The 19,274-nt window shown below is 43.1% G+C and overlaps 1 protein-coding gene across 2 annotated transcripts in view; it reads left to right on the top strand.

Annotated features, from left to right (window-relative positions):
• The window catches only part of LOC126088618 (xaa-Pro dipeptidase), an 884,445-nt gene that overhangs the window by 725,404 nt on the left and 139,767 nt on the right, over nucleotides 1-19,274 (top strand). For both annotated transcript variants that reach the window (XM_049906848.1, XM_049906847.1), the window contains exon 4: nucleotides 1,972-2,019. In XM_049906848.1, the coding sequence (XP_049762805.1) occupies nucleotides 1,972-2,019 (48 nt within the window). The remainder of the gene's footprint in view (nucleotides 1-1,971; nucleotides 2,020-19,274) is intronic.

The raw sequence follows: 19,274 nt of genomic DNA, 5'->3' as shown, positions 1-19,274 counted from the left end.
CTTCATAATATTAGGACATATTTTAAAACAGCTATGTCTCGTCATATTTGAAGCGCATGTTTTGCAGATGTATAAAAGTAATTCATTTCATTTTTGGCAAATTTTATTTTTTTAAGTTGTATACTGTCCACTCCCATGTTTACTGGCTATGTGAAGATGGTTATCGCTGACCGAAATCGTTAGTCCAAAGAACAAGAAGTTTTGTGATCATAGACGGAAATAAAAGAAATATATTCAACGATTTCTGGATCACTGTTTTATTCGCAACAGTGTCGCATCGAGTGCACCCAGAGTGAGGTGTGTTTTACTCGTTAGAATATGCAGTGGTTCTTTCTTTGCCTTGAGCAGTTGCGATACATAACTTAAGCTCTTTAAAGGGTATTTCTGCGAGCTTTTGTTCCAGTGCTATGTGTGTTCTCACAGTAACTGGTTCCCAGCCCACAGGGACCCATCAACCAATATTTCTGGCCGTTACTAACTCTGCAGTAGCCCGCGCGGTTGGCCGTGCGGTCTAACGCACGGCTTTCCGAGCGGGAAGGAGCGCCTGGTCCCCGGCACGAATCGGCCAGGCAGATTTGTGTCGAGGTCCGGTGAACCGGCCAGTCTGTTGATGGTTTTTAGGCGGTTTTCCATCTGCCTCGGCGAATGCGGGCTGGTTCCCCTTATCCCTCTTCAGTTACACTATGTCGGCGATTGCTGCGCATCAAGTTCTCCATGTACGCGTACACCACCATTACTCTACCACGCAAACATAGGGGTTACACTCGTCTGGTGTGAGACGTTCCAAGGGGCGGGTCCACCGGGGGCCGAACCGCACAATAACCCTGGGTTTGGTGTGTGGCGGCGGAGGGGTGAAGTGGACTGCAGTAGTCGTCGGGGGGTTGTGGACCACTGCGGCTGCGGCGGGGACGGAGCCTCTCCGTCGTTTCTAGGTCCCCGGTTAACATACAATGCAATACAACTCTGCAGTAAAACGATATTTTACCACTTATGCTATCAGAATGCTGAGCGACTTCTTCAGTCATTAGTTTTACTGTTTATCCGTCGATGTTTTTGGACATTCGTTCGTGCAGCGTGACATGATATTTTTTTAGCATCGTGACGAAAAGCCTGCTTGTACTGTTCCCTCTGCCAAGCGCTTCACGTTGGTTTGCAGAATATAGATGTAGATAAAAAAGAGTTGTATAATTTTCTGTATACTTCTTTTGTTTTCAGTTTCGTTGCAGAGAGTAAAGCTTACCAGTAACCAAACTGACCATTGCGAAAAGCAGTAAACATTTTGGTCGGGCTGTCTGATTAATCTGTTCTTGGGACTAGAGCTGGCGGTCTCTTGTGCGAATCGTAATGCATCTACTACAAGAGTTTAGTTTTATATTTCCAACAAAAATTACCTTTTTGTGCTCATTAAACTGTGATGCTGAGGACAGTGTAAGAGGAAATAATGACGTATTCACATGAGAGGCGTGTGAGCATTAGACCTATATGCGTAAGAAAGATTGGTTGTTGCTTTGGATATAGTATCTTACTTCTTCATAATTCGCACAACCTAAAGAAGATTCGGACATTACATCGCATTACACACGGAGAAGAGATTGTTTTAACGCGTAGACTATGAAGGTGATCATAAGTGCCCGAAGTGGTTTGTACCTTGAATAAAGAAGATTATTTACGGAATAGTGCCTGCCGCCATTTTAGTTCAATGTGTTATATGATTAACACAGTCGGAGAGTTTGGCACAACCAATAAAATTTATTTCTTCTGCAAGTGTATGGTTTCGTGGATTGCTTCTTACTCTGCAACTACTCATCAAAGAGTATTTTAAGACGGCATAATCGGCCTAATTTGACCGTTGGATTGATAAGTTCAGTACAAAAAATTAAATTGTCCAAAAAGTATTGGTTGATAGTTTAGTGAAATTGAAACATGCAGTTTTTTGGTCTATTGCACTAAACGATATTTTTCGTTTTTCAGATTGTGAAGGTGCTATCGAGCATGCAGCCTTCCGTGCTACTAACACTGGTAAGTACAGTAGTTTTGCGTTTCTGAATAAGAAAATGTTCTAGACTAAGTTACACGTTTGGAGATGGATCCAGCAGTATAGGACTGACGGTAGCATTTAAGTAGTCAATCCATTTAGACAAACTGTTTGAAAGAGCTTCCGGGATGTGCGTTGATTAGATGGTTTTCTATAGAAAATATTTTGTGAGCATTGGATCACCAGCAACAAGAGAGCTGGAAGTGGCAGGGAACCTAGATTCTAATTCCACTGCAGCTATCCGTATTTAGGTGTGCTTCATTTTTCGTAAATCGATCCAAGATATACTAGGAATGCTGGAATCGAGAAACCCGCAAGGCGACAACCCACTACTTGCATCGTCCTGGTTACGTCAACGGACTCGCATTCGGGAGGACAGCAGTCCAGATGCCTTTCTGGATATCCACAATCATGTTTTACGTGGTTGGTCTAAATCGCTTAAGGCAAATGCCGACATGACTCGTTTGAAAGGAGCACGGCGGATTTCCTTTCGCATCCCTCCCCCAGCAGAGTTTTTGCTCCGTCGACGGCAAGTTACACTGTCTCCCTTTTTTTCTAAGAAAATGAATTGACAGTGGGCATGCCATGTAGCGAGGCGACTGGATGGTAGGTGGTGAAAGAAGTTCTGTGTTGTATTCGTAGGGCTAAGAAAGAGACAGGCGACCACGACCGTGGAAGGTGAGTGGTTGGCAACACGGGAGCGTGTAACTCAAAGCTGCAAAGCGTGGAAAAATCTGGAGGAAATTTTTATCGAGCCTGTGGGTGTGGAATGATGATGTTAATGAGTCAACTACTCATTACTTTCCGATGGACTGCAGTATTATCTCAACAGAAGCAGATGACTAGAAGTCATAAAATAATTTACTGTGTAATGCAACAAGCCCATTATTTTTAAAGCAGCTTTTCGAAATGTTGACGACAATTACGAAGACGGACGGTACAGCGACCGCTTCAGGAATTGTGGGCGATAGGCGTATGCCAGCAACTGCAACAGTCTTAGCAATCGAGTTCAGGTTGACAGCAGACTTTTAAAGTGGCGTTTAACCGGACTTCCGCGACATTTCCAGGGTTGCCTAATCTACACATTGTGGTCCTCTATGCCGCGTGCACAGTTTGCCAGATCCTCGTCGTGTTGATAGCACGCAGGGCTAGAATGTAGGCCCTACACACTGTCTTCTGGGGGTCTGCCAGGAGGGGCAAGCGACCTCCGCATTAACATCTCCGCCGGCTGCTGTGACGGAGAGGTTCCAGGCGCTTCTGTGCGGAACCGCGCGAGTGCTACGGTCGCAGATTCGAATCCTGCCTTGGGCTTCGACGTGTGTGATGTTCTTAGGTTAGGTAGGTTTAAGTAGTTCTAAGTTCTAGGGGACTGATGACCTCAGATGTTAAGTTCCATAGTGCTCAAAGCCGTTTGAACCATTAACATCTCCATTCGACCCGCCGAGAAATACGATTGTTTGATAACGAACAATTCGGGTCTATGATTTCGTGGACTTGGTGAAACATTTCAAACTTCGTCAATAAAATCCCCGTGACTGACAACTACCATTGTGTACTGATAACTGATGGCAGTTTCAGACAAAGAGCCAGAGTAGTCTTTTTCATCATAGAAGGCAGATGATATCTTGCACTCCAAGCAATTTCAGAAAAATAAATTAAGTAAAGATGATTATGATACTGACATTAAAAGCAAATTAATTGTCACAGCCTCGACAACTAACCAAGGTACCAACACCTTACACGATGCCTTGCTTGTTGGAAAAAGAAAAATTATAATCATCACGGATCGAAAGAACACCAGTTCGATGTGATTTTAGTTCCAGTTTATAATATCAGGAAAGGATTTCGTGTGTGTGTGTGTGTGTGTGTGTGTGTGTGTGTGTGTGTGTATGTTGCTATAATCAGTGTTTTTTTACGCATGACAGATTAGAATTCATTAGCAGTTGCCGATTAAGAGCTATCGTAACTTTACAATCACATTTAAAGACAGCAATTATTTCTTATTTCAAGCAAAAAAAAATTTGTTCAGAAAATCTGATTGTAAAATTTTATTTTTCGCTAGGTGACGGTCAGGCCATGCCACTCTGACGTAGGAGAAGTCTATAGAGCTTTCTAGTGTACAAGTTTCTAGCCTGGGATCTATTTTGTTGTTCTGAATGAAACGTCGGATAAAATAATCGTATGAAAACTATAAAATCATAAAATGTAATCAATGTACCGAAAGCAGTAGCAAAATAAGGACTTGCATACAGATTTATCTTCATTTTTAGGTTAAAAGAACCAGTAAACAGCCGGCCGCAGTGACCGTGCGGTTCTAGGCGCTACAGTCTGGAGCCGAGCGACCGCTACGGTCGCAGGTTCGAATCCTGCCTCGGGCATGGATGTGTGTGATGTCCTTAGGTTGTTCTTGTTGTGGTCTTCAGTCCTGAGACTGGTTTGATGCAGCTCTCCATGCTAATCTATCCTGTGCAAGCTTCTTCATCTCCCAGTACGTACTGCAGCCTACATCCTTCTGAATCTGCTTAGTGTATTCATCTCTTGGTCTCCCTCTACGATTTTTACCCTCCACGCTGCCCTCCAATACTAAATTGGTGATCCCTTGATGCCTCTGAACGTGTCCTACCAACCGATCCCTTCTTCTAGTCAAGTTGTGCCGCAAACTCCTGCCGGCTGGAGTGGCCGTGCGGTTCTAGGCGCTACAGTCTGGAACCGCGTGACCGCTACGGTCGCAGGTTCGAATCCTGCCTCGGGCATGGATGTGTGTGATGTCCTTAGGTTAGTTAGGTTTAAGTAGTTCTAAGTTCTAAGGGACTGATGACCACAGCAGTTAAGTCCCATAGTGCTCATAGCCATTTGAACCACAAACTCCTCTTCTCCCCGATCCTATTCAATACCTCCTCATTAGTTATGTGATCTACCCATCTAATCTTCAGCATTCTTCTGTAGCACCACATTTCGAAAGCTTCTATTCTCTTCTTGTCCAAACTGTTTATCGTCCACGTTTCACTTCCATACATGGCTACACTCCATACAAATACTTTGAGAAACGACTTCCTGACACTTAAATCAAAACTCGATGTTAACAAATTTCTCTTCTTCATAATACTTCCCTTGCCATTGCCAGTCTACATTTTATATCCTCTCTACTTCGACCATCATCAGTTATTTTGCTCCCCAAATAGCAAAACTCCTTTACTACTTTAAGAGTCTCATTTCCTAATCTAATTCCCTCAGCATCACGCGACTTAATTTGACTACATTCCATTATCCGCGTTTTGCTTTTGTTGATGTTCATCTTATATCCTGCCTTCAAGACACTGTCCATTCCATTCAACTGCTCTTCCAAGTCCTTTGTTGTAGAATTACAATGTCATCGGCGAACCTTAAAGTTTTTATTTCTTCTCCATGAATTTTAATACCTACTCCAAATTTTTCTTTTGTTTCCTTTACTGCTTGCTCAATATACAGATTGAATAACATCGGGGAGAGGCTACAACCCTGTCTCACTCCCTTCCCAACCACTGCTTCCCTTTCATGCCCCTCGACTCTTATAACTGCCATCTGGTTTCTCTACAAATTGTAAATAGCCATTCGCTCTCCCAAGGCCGTCAGTAGTTCTAATCGAATGTTGTCTACTCCTGGGGCCTTGTTCCGACTTAGGTCTTTCAGTGCTCTGTCAAACTCTTCTGCAGTATCGTATCTCCCATTTCATCTTCATTTACATCCTCTTCCCTTTCTATAACATTGCCCTCAAGTACATCGCCCTTGTATAGTCCCTCTATATACTCCTTCCACCTTTCTGCTTTCCCTTCTTTGCTTAGAACTGGGTTTCCATCTGAGCTCTTAATATTCATACAAGTGGTTCTCTTTTCTCCAAAGGTCTCTTTAATTTTCCTGTAGGTAGTATCTATCTTACCCCTAGTGAGATAAGCCTCTACATCCTAACATTTGTCCTCTAGCCATGCCTGCTTAGCCACTTTGCACTTCCTGTCGACCTCATTTTTGAGACGTTTGTATTCCTTTATGCCTGCTTCATTTACTGCATTTTTATATTTTCTCCTTTCATCAATTAAATTCAGTATTTCTTCTGTTACGCAAGGGCCGGCCGGTGTGGCCGTGCGGTTCTAGGCGTTTCAGTCTGGAACCGCGCGACCGCTACGGTCGCAGGTTCGAATCCTGCCTCGGGCATGGATGTGTGTGATGTCCTTAGGTTAGTTACGTTTAAGTAGTTCTAAGTTCAAGGGGACTGATGACCTCAGAAGTTAAGTCCCGTATTGCTCGGAGCCATTTTTGTTACCCAAGGATTTCTACTATCCCTCGTATTTTTACCTATTTGATCCTCTGCTGCCTTCACTACTTCATCCCTCAAAGCTACCCATTCTTCTTCTACTGTATTTCTTTCCACCATTCCTGTCGATCGTTCCCTAATGCTCTCCCTTAAACTTTCTACAACCTCTGATTCTTTCAGTTTATCCAGGTCCCACATTTTTTTCAATTTCTTCAGTTTTAATCTACAGTTCATAACCAATAGATTTTGGTCAGAGTCCATATCTGCCCCTGGAAATGTCTTACAATTTAAAACCTGGTTCCTAAATCCCTGTCTTACCATTATATAATATCTCTAAAACCTTCCAGTAACTCCAGCCCTTTTCCATGTATACAACCTTCTTTCATGATGCTTGAACCAAGTGTTAGCAATGATTAAGTTCTGCTCTGTGCAAAATTTTACCAGGCGGCTTCCTCTTTCATTTCTTAGCCCCAATCCATATTTACCTACTACGTTTCCTTCTCTTCCTTTTACTAGTCTCGAATTCCAGTCACCCATGACTATTAAATTTTCGTCTCTTTTCACTACCTGAATAATTTCTTTTATCTCATCATACATTTCATCAATTTCTTCGTCATCTGCAGAGCTAGTTGGCATATAAACTTGTACTACTGTAGTAGGCGTGGGCTTCGTGTCTATCTTGGCCACGATAATGCGTTCACTATGCTGTTTGTAGTAGCTTACCCGCACTCCTATTTTTTTTATTCATTATTGAACCTACTCCTGGATTACCCCTATTTGATTTTGTATTTATAGCCCTGTATTCACCTGACCAAAAGTCTTGTTCCTCCTGCCACCGAACTTCACTAATTCCCACTATATCTAACTTTAACCTATCCATTTCCCTTTTTAAATTTTTTAATCTATTTGCCCCATTAAGGGATCTGACATTCCACGCTCGGATCCGTAGAACGCCAGTTTTTTTCTCCTGATAACGACGTCCTACTGATTAGTCCCCGCCCGGAGATCCGACTGGGGGACTATTTTACCTCCGGAATATTTTATCCAAGAGGATGCCATCATCATTTATCCATACAGTAAAGCTGCATGCCCTCGGGAAAAATTACGGCCGTAGTTTCCCCTTACTTTCAGCCGTTCGCAGTACCAGCACAGCAAGGCCGTTTTGGTTAGTGTTTCAAGGCCAGATCAGTCAATCATCCAGACTGTTGCCCCTGCAACTACTGAAAAGGCCGCTGCCCCTCTTCAGGAACCATACGTTTGTCTGGCCTCTCAACAGATACCCCTCCGTTGTGGTTGCACCTACAGTACAGCTATCTGTATCGCTGAGGCACGCAAGCCTCCCCACCAAAGGCAAGGTCTGTGGTTCATGGGGGGGGGGGGGGGGTCGTTAGGTTTAATTAGTTCTAAGTTCTAGGCGACTGATGACCTCAGAAGTTAAGTCGCATAGTGCTCAGAGCCATTTGAACCATTTTTTGAACCAGTTAACAGTGGAGAGAAACGAGTCACAAAAGTCGTGTCGAGTGGTGTAGTAATATCACTTGTGTCTAGGATTAAATTTTTTGAGCATCCTACGCATGTCACGCAACTTTTGTCAATATTCATATTTTATTTCGTTGATCAGGCTTCTCATTTGTTGACATTTGTATGCTTCTTGCATCATAAAGACCGATAACGTAAGTTTAAAAAGTATTGTGTGAAAGACGCGCTGGTACAACAAAAAGCACAGCTAAGCGTTGGTGTTGTAGGTAAGCTGCATTTACAGGAGTATCAGGCGGTGCCACGTTACAAGTAAGGTGGGAGTGGAGGATTCGCCGGTACGTGTCAGTGAGCATCACGTCTGTTTGCGTTGCGAGGATGTTCTGTAGCAGCAGCGGGCGATGCGGGGGCGCGCCACGTGACGAGAGCCCGCCCCTTCCAGCATGGCGGCCGCGGGCATACACACGCCGAGCCCGGGACACACCTGCCTCTCCCTCTGCCTGCCGGCTCCAGCTTTTTCTTCTTTTCCTCAGGGTGTGCCGCCAGCCATTCCGCTGGGGGCGCAACCGGAACTGCGACTGAGTGAGGCGCCGGGTGGCTGCGCTACTCATCAAGCGTTTCCAGGGACACTCAAAGTTTTGATTACCACCTCGGGGTAAGGGGGCGGGGGATCTACCTGTGACGATCAGACTAGGTGGCCGGCTCAGTCCTTCTCTGCATATTCACCCTTCAAAGCAACATATTTTTCCCTTCGATGAATGACACCCTTGCTTGTAGAAGTCTGTGTTCTGGCTTTGTAGGAAACGATACAGCTAGAAAATCATCACGTGGTCTTTCTGTAAATGCCTCGCTCGGAATGGTTTTTTCATTGAGGAAAGAGGAACGCCCGCATCTCGTGGTCGTGCGGTAGCGTTCTCGCTTCCCACGCCCGGGTTCGCGGGTTCGATTCCCCGCGGGGTCAGGGATTTTCTCTGCCTCGTGATGGCTGGGTGTTGTGTGATGTCCTTAGGTTAGTTAGGTTTAAGTAGTTCTAAGTTCTAGGGGACTGATGACCATAGATGTTAAGTCCCATAGTGCTCAGAGCCATTTGAACCATTTTTTTGAAAGAGGAACCTTGTGTGATTGTGTCCTGTACATTCTGAGCTGAGACACTGTCGTGGGAAGGAAAAAATAAAAAAACAAAGTTTCACAGCTTCCCGCGACACTTCGTCTTTGCACCCTAGAGTGGTTTCCCAAAAAAATACGCAGTAACGCCACTATCCCGGCAGTGGGTACTCCACACATTTCCACCGTTTGTTTTGTTCTTTTGTCTCGCGGTCATTGTGAGGCAGTGGTGACGAGCCTGGATTGATATAACAGCTGCATCACTTCCACTGCTGCCTCGGGTCGGTGGGCGTCTTTGATGGCTGTCAGAAGTCGCGTAACCCAGCGGGGAGCGACCTATGCCACGTCCAAAATGTCGTGCAAGGCGTTGAAAACTGATCTGTCACAGATTTATCACTTTTCCGCCGTCGCCTCGATTGTGATTCGCCCGTTTCCGAGCACCAGGACCTCGCACTTCCCTAGCGATTCCCAGTTCTTCTGGCAGAGATGCTCTGCACTTGGTTCTCGTCATTCAGGCTTGTTTGAGTCTGCGCCACCTAATAACTGTGTCGTATGATGCTGCGTTGTCGCCGTACACTTCCACACCCTCTTGGCACGCGTTGTTGCAGCATGGTCCCCTTCAGATGCGAAAGGCGAGTAGTCGCACGATACTCCACTTTAACAGTGAGCTACTCCATTCTGTTTTGGGTCCTGTAGACGGTACTGTGGCGCGGGGAGTTCGATGCGTAGGAGGGCTGCAGACATGTACAGGCAAACAGATAAAAAACATGGCACATTAAAACTGTGTGCCGCACCGAGACTCGAACTCGGGACCTTTGCTTTTCGCGGGCAAGTGCTCTACCAACTGAGCTACCCAAGCACGACTCACGCCCCGTCCTCACAGCTTTACTTCTGCCAGTACCTCGCCTCCTACCTTCCAAACTTTACAGAAGCTGTCCTGCGAATCTTGCAGAACTAGCACTCCTGAAAGAAAGGATATTGCGGAGACATGACTTAGCCACAGCCTCGGGGATGTTTCCAGAATGAGATTTTCACTCTGCAGCGGAGTGTGCGCTGATATGAAACTTCATGGCAGATTAAAACTGTGTGCCGGACCGAGACTCGAACTCGGGACCACAGTTTTAATCTGCCATGAAGTTTCATATCAGCGCACACTCCGCTGCAGAGTGAAAATCTCATTCTGGAGACAAAAAACGTACTGCGTGACTTTATTTCTCGAGGTGATAATTAAAACTTTATGACTACTCACTGTGAATGAGCAACAGCTATCCATGTATCACATTATCGACGTATCTTCGAGGTGATATCGAACATTGATATGAACATTATAGGTGCATCGATATATTGATATTAATATTAAATATCGAAAGCGATATTTTTATTATCTGTCTTTTCTTGATTCGTAGGCGCTATGGTTCTCATCAGCAGATATCGTATCCATTCCAACTACTACCAATCTTTGCAATCTGACAGTGAATGCCGAACAATGGGTTTAATTTAATTTGGTATTCAGTACTACAAATGAGCACCAGATTTGAACATGAATGTATCTATACTGCCTATTCATGAAAGCGTGTTACTTTCGTGTGTCAGTTCTACCATTGAAAATGATAGGTACAAGGTGCATTTGGTGACAGCACTCAATGAGAATGGCGGAAATCATTACTCCCTGGTCGCAACTGTGAGGCAGAATGTGCGCTTCTCTTACCCCCTGATTGCCTGGAACAATCAAAGACAGACGCACTCTAAAAGTAACGTGCAATCAGCACAAAAATCACCTATTACTGTCCTGGTATGTAATGGGAAATAGACTCTGTTGTCTGAAATGTTCAGTCGTCATTTCGCAACTTTTTTGTCAGACACTCCTCATAAATGCTTAATATGCCAAGCCTCTTCTGTTCCTTCCGAAAGAGTGGATTCCGTAGTAAACATGCCAGATAACATAACCAGACCGACAGGGGAACATATTAAACCAAGAATTCGGTTAATGTTTATTGGTGATGATTATTGGTTTCATTAATTGGCGTTTTGTAAATAACTAATTTTATAGTACATTGTGAGTCATTTATTGGTTAATGTGGGATATAATGAAGTATTTGTCAATTTTTAAACGTTTATCAATCAGTTCTGCGACTTCGATAATTTTTTTTAATTCCTGTGTATGAAGAAAATATTGACCGATGTAACAAAGTGACGATACTTTATCTCAGTAGTATCGATGTCTTTTATAAATGTTGTTGTTGTGGTCTTCAGTCCTGAGACTGGTTTGATGCAGCTCTCCATGCTACTCTACCCTGTGCAAGCTGCTTCATCTCCCAGTACCTACTGCAGCCTACATTCTTCTGAATCTGCTTAGTGTATTCAGCTCTTGGTCTCCCTCTACGATTTTTACCCTCCACGCTGCCCTCCAATACTAAATTGGTGATCCCTTGATGCCTTAGAACATGTCCTACCAACCGATCCCTTCTTATTGTCAAGTTGTGCCACAAACTCCTCCCCAATTCTATTCAATACCTCCTCATTACGTATGCGATCTACCCATCTAATCTTCAGCATATGGATAGTTTGTGCGAAAATCCTTGCACACTGTCCGACAGTGCTAGAGGAGAAATTGATTCGTAGTCGGCCTGTAGGGCAGTTGATCCGATCTCCCGGAAATGTTGCTTACCCCACCCGAGTGCTCCTTGCGTTTCAGTTTACACACAGGCTATACCTCCCCATCGTTTCGTATCCAGTTCTCTTACGTGAATAAACAAAATAAACTCACTGTACTCGTGTTTATGTTGTGGAGTTACTTTCAGTTATTAAGTGAATACTTATCTGCAGTTGTTAAGTGAGCATTTATGTAAAATGTTAACACTGAGAAGTGTTTCGTTTATAAACAGTTAACATAACTATGGTGTCAGTGACCTATGTAGAGTTGATGGGAAAAGCTTTGATTGGTAAATGTGCCAACTTGCTCCTGTCTATCGTTGGCAGCGTACTCAAAAGCCACATAACCCTGTTGTAGCCGCTTGGTGGTGAATTACTGAATGACGAGAAAATTACTGCACTTCTGTCACCGTTAATCGTGTTGCTGCTTCACAGTATCAGCCTGTTTCACACAGGAATTTCTGGCACTTGTAGAGAGGGCTGCACTGACTGGCGCCACCTAGCCACATCTGCAGCATATCTTGCAAGGTGGGTGTGAATATGTGTGACAGAATGAGACTAATCATGTTCACGTCTGAATAGTAATCTGCTGTAATGCATTGCTTGACACATAGGCGATCTACTTCCGATCCAGAGGGAGCCAGTTGAAGCCTCTGGACCTCTTCAGATGTTGGTAGAGCTGAGACTCTGGTGATGCATTTAATACATCTCATGCTCTGAAAAGTACTCCAGCCACTGTTAGCAGACACAATTAAATCTACGTTATCGAATACATGTTGACACCGTGTTACACCTGGGACAGGCTCTGCAGTGTGTTAGACAGTTGACGGCACCAACTGTGGAGCTTTTTTGCATAATAGATATCTTAACAGTCGCAAAAAAGTTCTCCCTTGATAATCTGAAAATAGCTCCACTATACAGGTTGTTTCAGAAGTGGTGATCAATATAGGGATATAACAGGAATGATCATTTCGAAACAAAAAAGTCAAGTAAACATGGGGTCTAAAACGTATACCTTATGATCTATGAGCAATTCTTGATCTTGGATACTGTGAAACAAATGTCTTCTACTGCGAGCTTTTTGCTTTCCTTATTTCGGGAAGTGGTAGTATGGACCAAAACAAGAAAAAAATGTCCGGTAAACATGTGCTCGAAAATGCATACCTTAAAAGTTATGAGCACTTGTTCGTTAGGAGAGTTATGTTTCAAAATAGCTAATATGAACAAATGCTCATAGCTCTTAAGTTATGCTTCTTAGGAGACATGTTTACTGTACTTTTTCTTCTTGTTTTAGTCCATACTACCACTTCCCGAAATAAGGAAAGCAAAGAGCTTGCAGTAGAAGAGATTTGTTTCACACTATCCAAGATCAAGAATTGCTCATAACTCTTAAGATATGCGTTTTAGACCCCATGTTTACTTGACTTTTTCGTTTCGAATGATTATTCCTGTCATATCCTTGAATATTGACCATCACTACTGTAACACCCTGTATAAAAACGAGCTCCATGAACTTATTTGGTCTACATACATTAGAGAACTGGATTTGCATTTTTGGAACACAACCTACGACCAGCTTAGAGACAGAAGTGATGACACTTTCTGCAGGACCTGACCATCATTTTGCAGGACAATGCTCAAGCACGTACAGTGCAAGCTGTTACTGATTCGTTTGACTGATAGGGATGCTAAGTGCTATACCACCTACTGCACTCCCCTGACTTAAGCCCTCGTGAGGTCAACTCTATTTCTAATCTGAAGCAAACACTTCACGGCATTCGCTTCAGAACTGCTACAAATTGCTCGGTAAACAGACCGCGCCGCTCAAGCTGTCAGCACAACTGGCACTGCTAAGAGTATCCTACGACTTCCACATCGCTGGCAACGGGTTATACACAATGCTGGTGACTACTTTGAAGATCAGTTAAACTTTGAAACACGTATCTAAATAAATAGTTGCCACTATTAAAGTTTCAACCCTCGTAACGCATATCTGCATTCCATGCAGTGTTAACATACTTTGTGGAATATAAGCAACCTACGGACATGTCTGCTTGCTATGTCGCCAGCGATACGTAAGGCGAGCTGCGGAAAGGTCGGTATAACTTTATGAAACACTTGTGACGTAGTGGGCGTGAGAGACTGGAGTACCGCCTGCTCAGACTTCAGTTCGGTGACGTGCAGAGGAGGGAAGTGAGCGACCACAGTCCGGCCATCTGCCTTTCCTCACGCCTCAACACCCAACACCCCCACCCCTGCCCATGAGCCCTTCATACCCCAGGACACAATTTACGCCTTAATACGGTTCTACTGCACTTAGATGTGGTACAAGCATTTAATATTTGTTCCTAACCACTTCATTTAACGATAAACATTGTTTTTTTGCCATTAAAATTTGTTTTTAATAATCTCCGATTTAGCCATCCGCTGCAGCCCATTAAGTATTAGTCCAAGAGAAAAAAAGGAATAGTACCTTTTATGTGAGAAACTTAATGTAGCTGAATTGTCTACTGCGACACGCTAGAAGACGTGATTTGGTAGTCAATCAAGAAAAACAAAAAAGTTGCCCTTAAACGCCTCCCCCCCCCTCCCCATTTTCCACACGGTCACACTCCACCCCTCAGGACTTGTAGTATGTTGTTCATCGCACTCCCTCCTACCAGTGGGAAAAATAAAAAATAAAAATTAAAAAAACACGACTACACGAATTTACTCCACGAGCTTTCCATCCTTGACTGAACTGTGATGACATTGTTGTGTTTGCTTTGGCTGCAGAAGAATTTTATAAAGTGGCAAAACTCAGTGGAGCATGACGAGAGTAGCCGTCAGTGATGTCTGGTCTCAGATCGCAGATGAGGTAGACAGCGCATGACATTGTTTTAAAATCTGTTGAAATCAACGTATCTGTCAGGCAACGGATGGACGCCGCTGGTAGACGGCTTATTATTTAAACTGATATGTACAGTCAAGATTTTTCATTAAAATGGCAAATTCGTGTGCACGAAGAAATATGTCAGGGAAGAAACATTTTGTTTCACGGGTAACGTTTGGAAAATACCAAAAATTTGCTAATTGTTGTGACGAGGGACCTCACTAAGCTTTGTAGTAAACATTTTTCAGCTGACTGATTTCACAACAAGTAGTCTCTTCTCAAAAGAAAGCGGAACCGAAATATTGCGACATAAGTTTTTAAAGGAAATCATTTCGCTTTATGCTGTTAAAACGTTATTTATTGTGATTGCAGTTGTGATACGCGGTCATTTTTAACCATTCTGAAAGCAGTCAGTCGTCAGATATAATATACGTAAATATGAAATCAACAAACGTTGGGTCCGCAGCTCGTGGTCTAGTGGCTAGCGTTGCTGTCCCTGGATCACGGGGTCCCGGGTTCGATTCCCGGCCGGGTTGGGGATTTTCTCTGCCCAGGCACTGGGTGTTTGTATGTCCTCATCATTTCATCATCATCATCATCATTCGCGATAGTATCTAGACTGGACTGCGTAAAACATTGGAGTGTGAAAAAAATTGGGACTTCGTACGGGCGCTGATGGCCGCGTAGTTGAGTGCCCCACAAACCAAACACCATCATCATCATCATCGACAAACGTTGGAAATGGAAATTTCAAAGCAACTTACGTGTGATATACATACATAATAATACAAAGCTTTGACATGCTGTCTAAGACTAGTTGCATCTTGTGGTGTGAATTTATCTGTTGTCCATACAGCACACACATTAAATGGTAGTTGAAATGGTGATAAAACACTTAAAGCTCAAATCTCGTGCAGCTGGTAAACGGATCACAAAAGCGGCTAAGATATAAACATATAAAACGTATGAGCTATGGAATATGCTAATATATGGAGTCGATATCAGGTGATTTGTGAAATGTGTGCACCCCACGAGATTTTAAACTTAGCTGCTTCTATAATTATTTCAGCAGCTTTCCAACGCGTATGGTATACGCAACAACAGATAAATTCACACCACCGCATGCAGCTGGTCTTACACAGCATGTCACAGCTTCATACTATTGAGTGGATTATATCATCACTAGTTTTCCAATTTTTATCATCAATGTTTGTCAATTTCATACTTATTGTATTATATTTGACAAGTGATTTCTATCACAATGCTTGAAAATGACCATGTGTCGAAACTGCAGACTTAATAAATAGTGTTTTAACAACCTAAAGCGGAATGATTTCATTTAAATTTTTTACGAAGCCTACGTGTCCAGTTATCATCAAATAAGTTTTAATTTTCCGTCGCATTTACCACTTAAAGGGAAAAAGAGAAAACCGCCATTTGAGAGAAACACACAAGAAGTATTATCTGCAACTGACAGTAAAATATTAGATGCACAGCGTCTGTACTTTTATTGATGTGACTGAAAATATTTCCGAAGATCTTGAGACTCAAAAATGTTAACATTACCTGACACTCTTCAACAGTTTTCTTAATAATCAACGATTTTCAGTTTATAGTATTTTGCTTCTTGTCTTAATATTATCCCAGTGTGTCTACTGGATGTAGCAAAATCTTTGGCTGTAACGCCTATTTTGTGTAAAAACTAGACATTGTGGGTGAAGTCGGATGTAATTTCTGTAGTGTTTTAACTTTTTAGAGGGGAAATAGGAATCATTTAACACCTCCAGCTTCTAACCAAACTGATACGTTTTCTCGTAGTCCTGTGTGAAGGATGAATCAGATGATGCACAGCAGAAAAAAAAACTAGAACCAGCAGAAGAAAAGATAATTCTGGAGCTCGTAAGAAACACACAGAAAGAAGTGTAGAGTGTTTCGATCTATGTTACGCCTGTGTCTGACCTAATGTTAGGACGATGAGCAACACATTAATTTCGAGAATTTCGCAGAAATTAAATTATTGTGCTGCTCCATATGTAATACTAATACAATAGGTAGCTCAATACTGAGAGATAGTTCTTAATATCAGTTATACATGAGAAAAATTATCGCTGACAACTCAGTTTCTCTTAGAGTTTACAGTAATGGTAGGTTCTTATTATTGCCACCCGTCACGCGACTTCGACGCTTGTTTTAGAACGTCAGTATGGCGTAGACACAGACATGTGCGTTCTGTGTAAATCAGTGGGATACTATATAGTCCACATGCTGAAAGTAGGGCGTTCAAGTTAACAATAACGTCATTTAACCACATGTCGAATTAGTGTACGTAAAGGAAAGCGCCGAGCTTACGGGAAGTCAAATGTGAATGACGCATTAGAACTACATTGCCAGTGTACCTGAAACAGAACGTCTACAACCAATGCTATTTCTAACTATGGGAGGGGATCGTGGATCTTAAAATACACAAACTATGGAATAGTTGAGAGAAAGAAGAATTTTAGGAATAATGTGAACCAACAGAAAGAAAAATATTTAAGATACATGAAGATATCGTATGGACTGATACTAGACTGAGACTGCAGTATGATATACGGTAGCAAGATGGACTAACGAAATTATTTGCTACATTTCTCGTGATATGAAAGGGTCTTGACTGGATCTTAATAACAAGTGGCACTATGACGTAATAAAGCAGAAAGACCAGAGATGAAAACTTATAAAGTTGAAGGAATGGTGTTGAGAAATGGTAGATGGTGGTGATGATCCTACTCTCATCTTTCCCATTAATATCTCATTTCCTCCCTGCTTCCTAATTTTTGATATGTAGAGCCCAGCGACAGGGCATCGAGAAATCTAGCGTTGGTTGGTACATTTTGTGCTAGCTGGAAAGACCATTGATGTCAGAATATCTACTGTCCAGCAGCCGTACCATTTAATACAGTTTACTGATGGAATTGGTTTCAGCAACGTCTGTGGCGAATGTAGCTAGTTTGTCAAAAGCAATAGTTTTAGCACCACATTTCCTAAAGGTGCGGTAAGATGTGATCGACAGCCGTAATCGAGCTGGGTTGAAGGAACCGTCCTAAACGGATCTCTTACGCAAATCACACTTCCATTTATTAATGGAAGAGGGTTCTTTGACTACATTATTTGCCATGTACCTGCTTGTCGACGGGTGATCGATCGCCCATCCCAGCACCACGACAACATTAATGCGCTCTACAAGTTCTTCTTCTTTTACTTTATTTAACAAAGGGCGTTACCGACAATACCCCTGCTCCACATGTCTTAACGTTTTGGATGTCCATTCCGTTTTGTGTATGTGTGTGAAATCTTATGGGACTTAACTGCTAAGGTCATCAGTCCCTAAACTTACACACTACTTAACCTAAACTATCCTAAGGACGAACACACACACCCATGCCCGAGGGAGGACTCGAACCTCTGCCGGGACCAGCCGCACAGTCCATGACTGCAGCGCCTGAGACCGCTCGGCTAATCCCGCGCGGCCATTCCGTTTTGATAATAGGTCTTGCTACGTCATTCCGTATGTTGTACCGCTATCCATTTCATCTTCTTCGCGGCCCACTTTCTTTTCTAGAAAATGCTGTATTAGATGGTTTGCCCTGCGACATTCTTACTGTGTGACCAGCTCAGCTCAACTTTCCATTCTTTGGTCTTGTGACTACGGTACAGAGTTTGTACGATTCCTGCCGTTCCCCATTTTTCTTTTTTTAACGATAGCGGTACTAAAAAATTCTTAACATTTTCTCTTCGAATGTTAATAATTTTAACAGCGTCTCTTCTTAAATTTAAAGCTTTACCTCCATACAGTTATATAAGCATTATAGTAGGCTGATGTAAGAGAATTTCCAAGTCGATGTTGATATTTATGTTTCGTTGGACCTTAGAATAACTGAAAAATGTTTTGTTAGCAGCCGCTAGAGCGAACCTATTTTATATCGTTCGTCTGTCCGCTCTGAAGAGACTTCGTGAGAACTCGATGCGGCCAAATCTGTCCGCGAAGGATGTATTAGTTAAGTTTATCTCACTTTTTAACGGGTATTCTGTTTTCTCCACGTTAACATGTTGTCCCTGTTTCTCATTGATTTAGTGACATCAGACAAGTGACAGGTCGTAATATTATGGTACGTATTGTGACAGATTGGTCAGTAAGGCCATGATAACAGATTGTCTCAGCAATTATTATTTAAAGAAGCTAAGCAGTGTTGCGTCCAGTTGTAATTGCACTGTAGTAGGAACGCAGGGAACGATGTCAGTGAAGCTATTTGCGTAAAATAATTTAACATATGCTAGAGATATATACTGACATTCGATATTAATTTTTGAAAGACATCATTGTCATTTTATATATGAACCACATCCAAAAAAAGCAAAATTCTTCCTTATTTAGTTGTTACTATTTAAAAGATTTGTCTCGTGTTGCTGTCTTGACGGCTGTGGCGTCGAGTGTATGTAATTTGAGTTTTCGCGACCATAAGAAATAGTTTTCTCACCGCCTTGTCACTGAAATAAGCGCCGAGAGTATTCGATCGTGCGCGACGTGTCTACAGAGGCCGCGCGTCTCGGACCGCCTCCGCTGGCTGCCGGGAGTGTTTGTAAACAGAGCGCAGCTGGGAGTGGTGGGGGGGAAGGGACCGACATGGCGGCTGCGCGCTCCGCCCACATTCCTGGCGCGCCAGCTGCCATTCATGGCGCCGCCGCTGCCGCCGCCGCCGCTTTGTTTGGGTGCGCCGTTGCCGGTCCGCGCCACGCTGCTCGCTGCTCGTGCGCATGCGCACCTCCCACTTTCGCCGCGCGCTCAGCTGTTCTCACGGCCTCCTGCC

Source organism: Schistocerca cancellata, chromosome 6, assembly GCF_023864275.1.
Source record: "Schistocerca cancellata isolate TAMUIC-IGC-003103 chromosome 6, iqSchCanc2.1, whole genome shotgun sequence".
Taxonomy (NCBI): Eukaryota; Metazoa; Arthropoda; class Insecta; order Orthoptera; family Acrididae; genus Schistocerca; species Schistocerca cancellata.
Note: the sequence above shows the minus strand (reverse complement) of the source record. Positions and strands in the feature narration are given on the sequence as shown.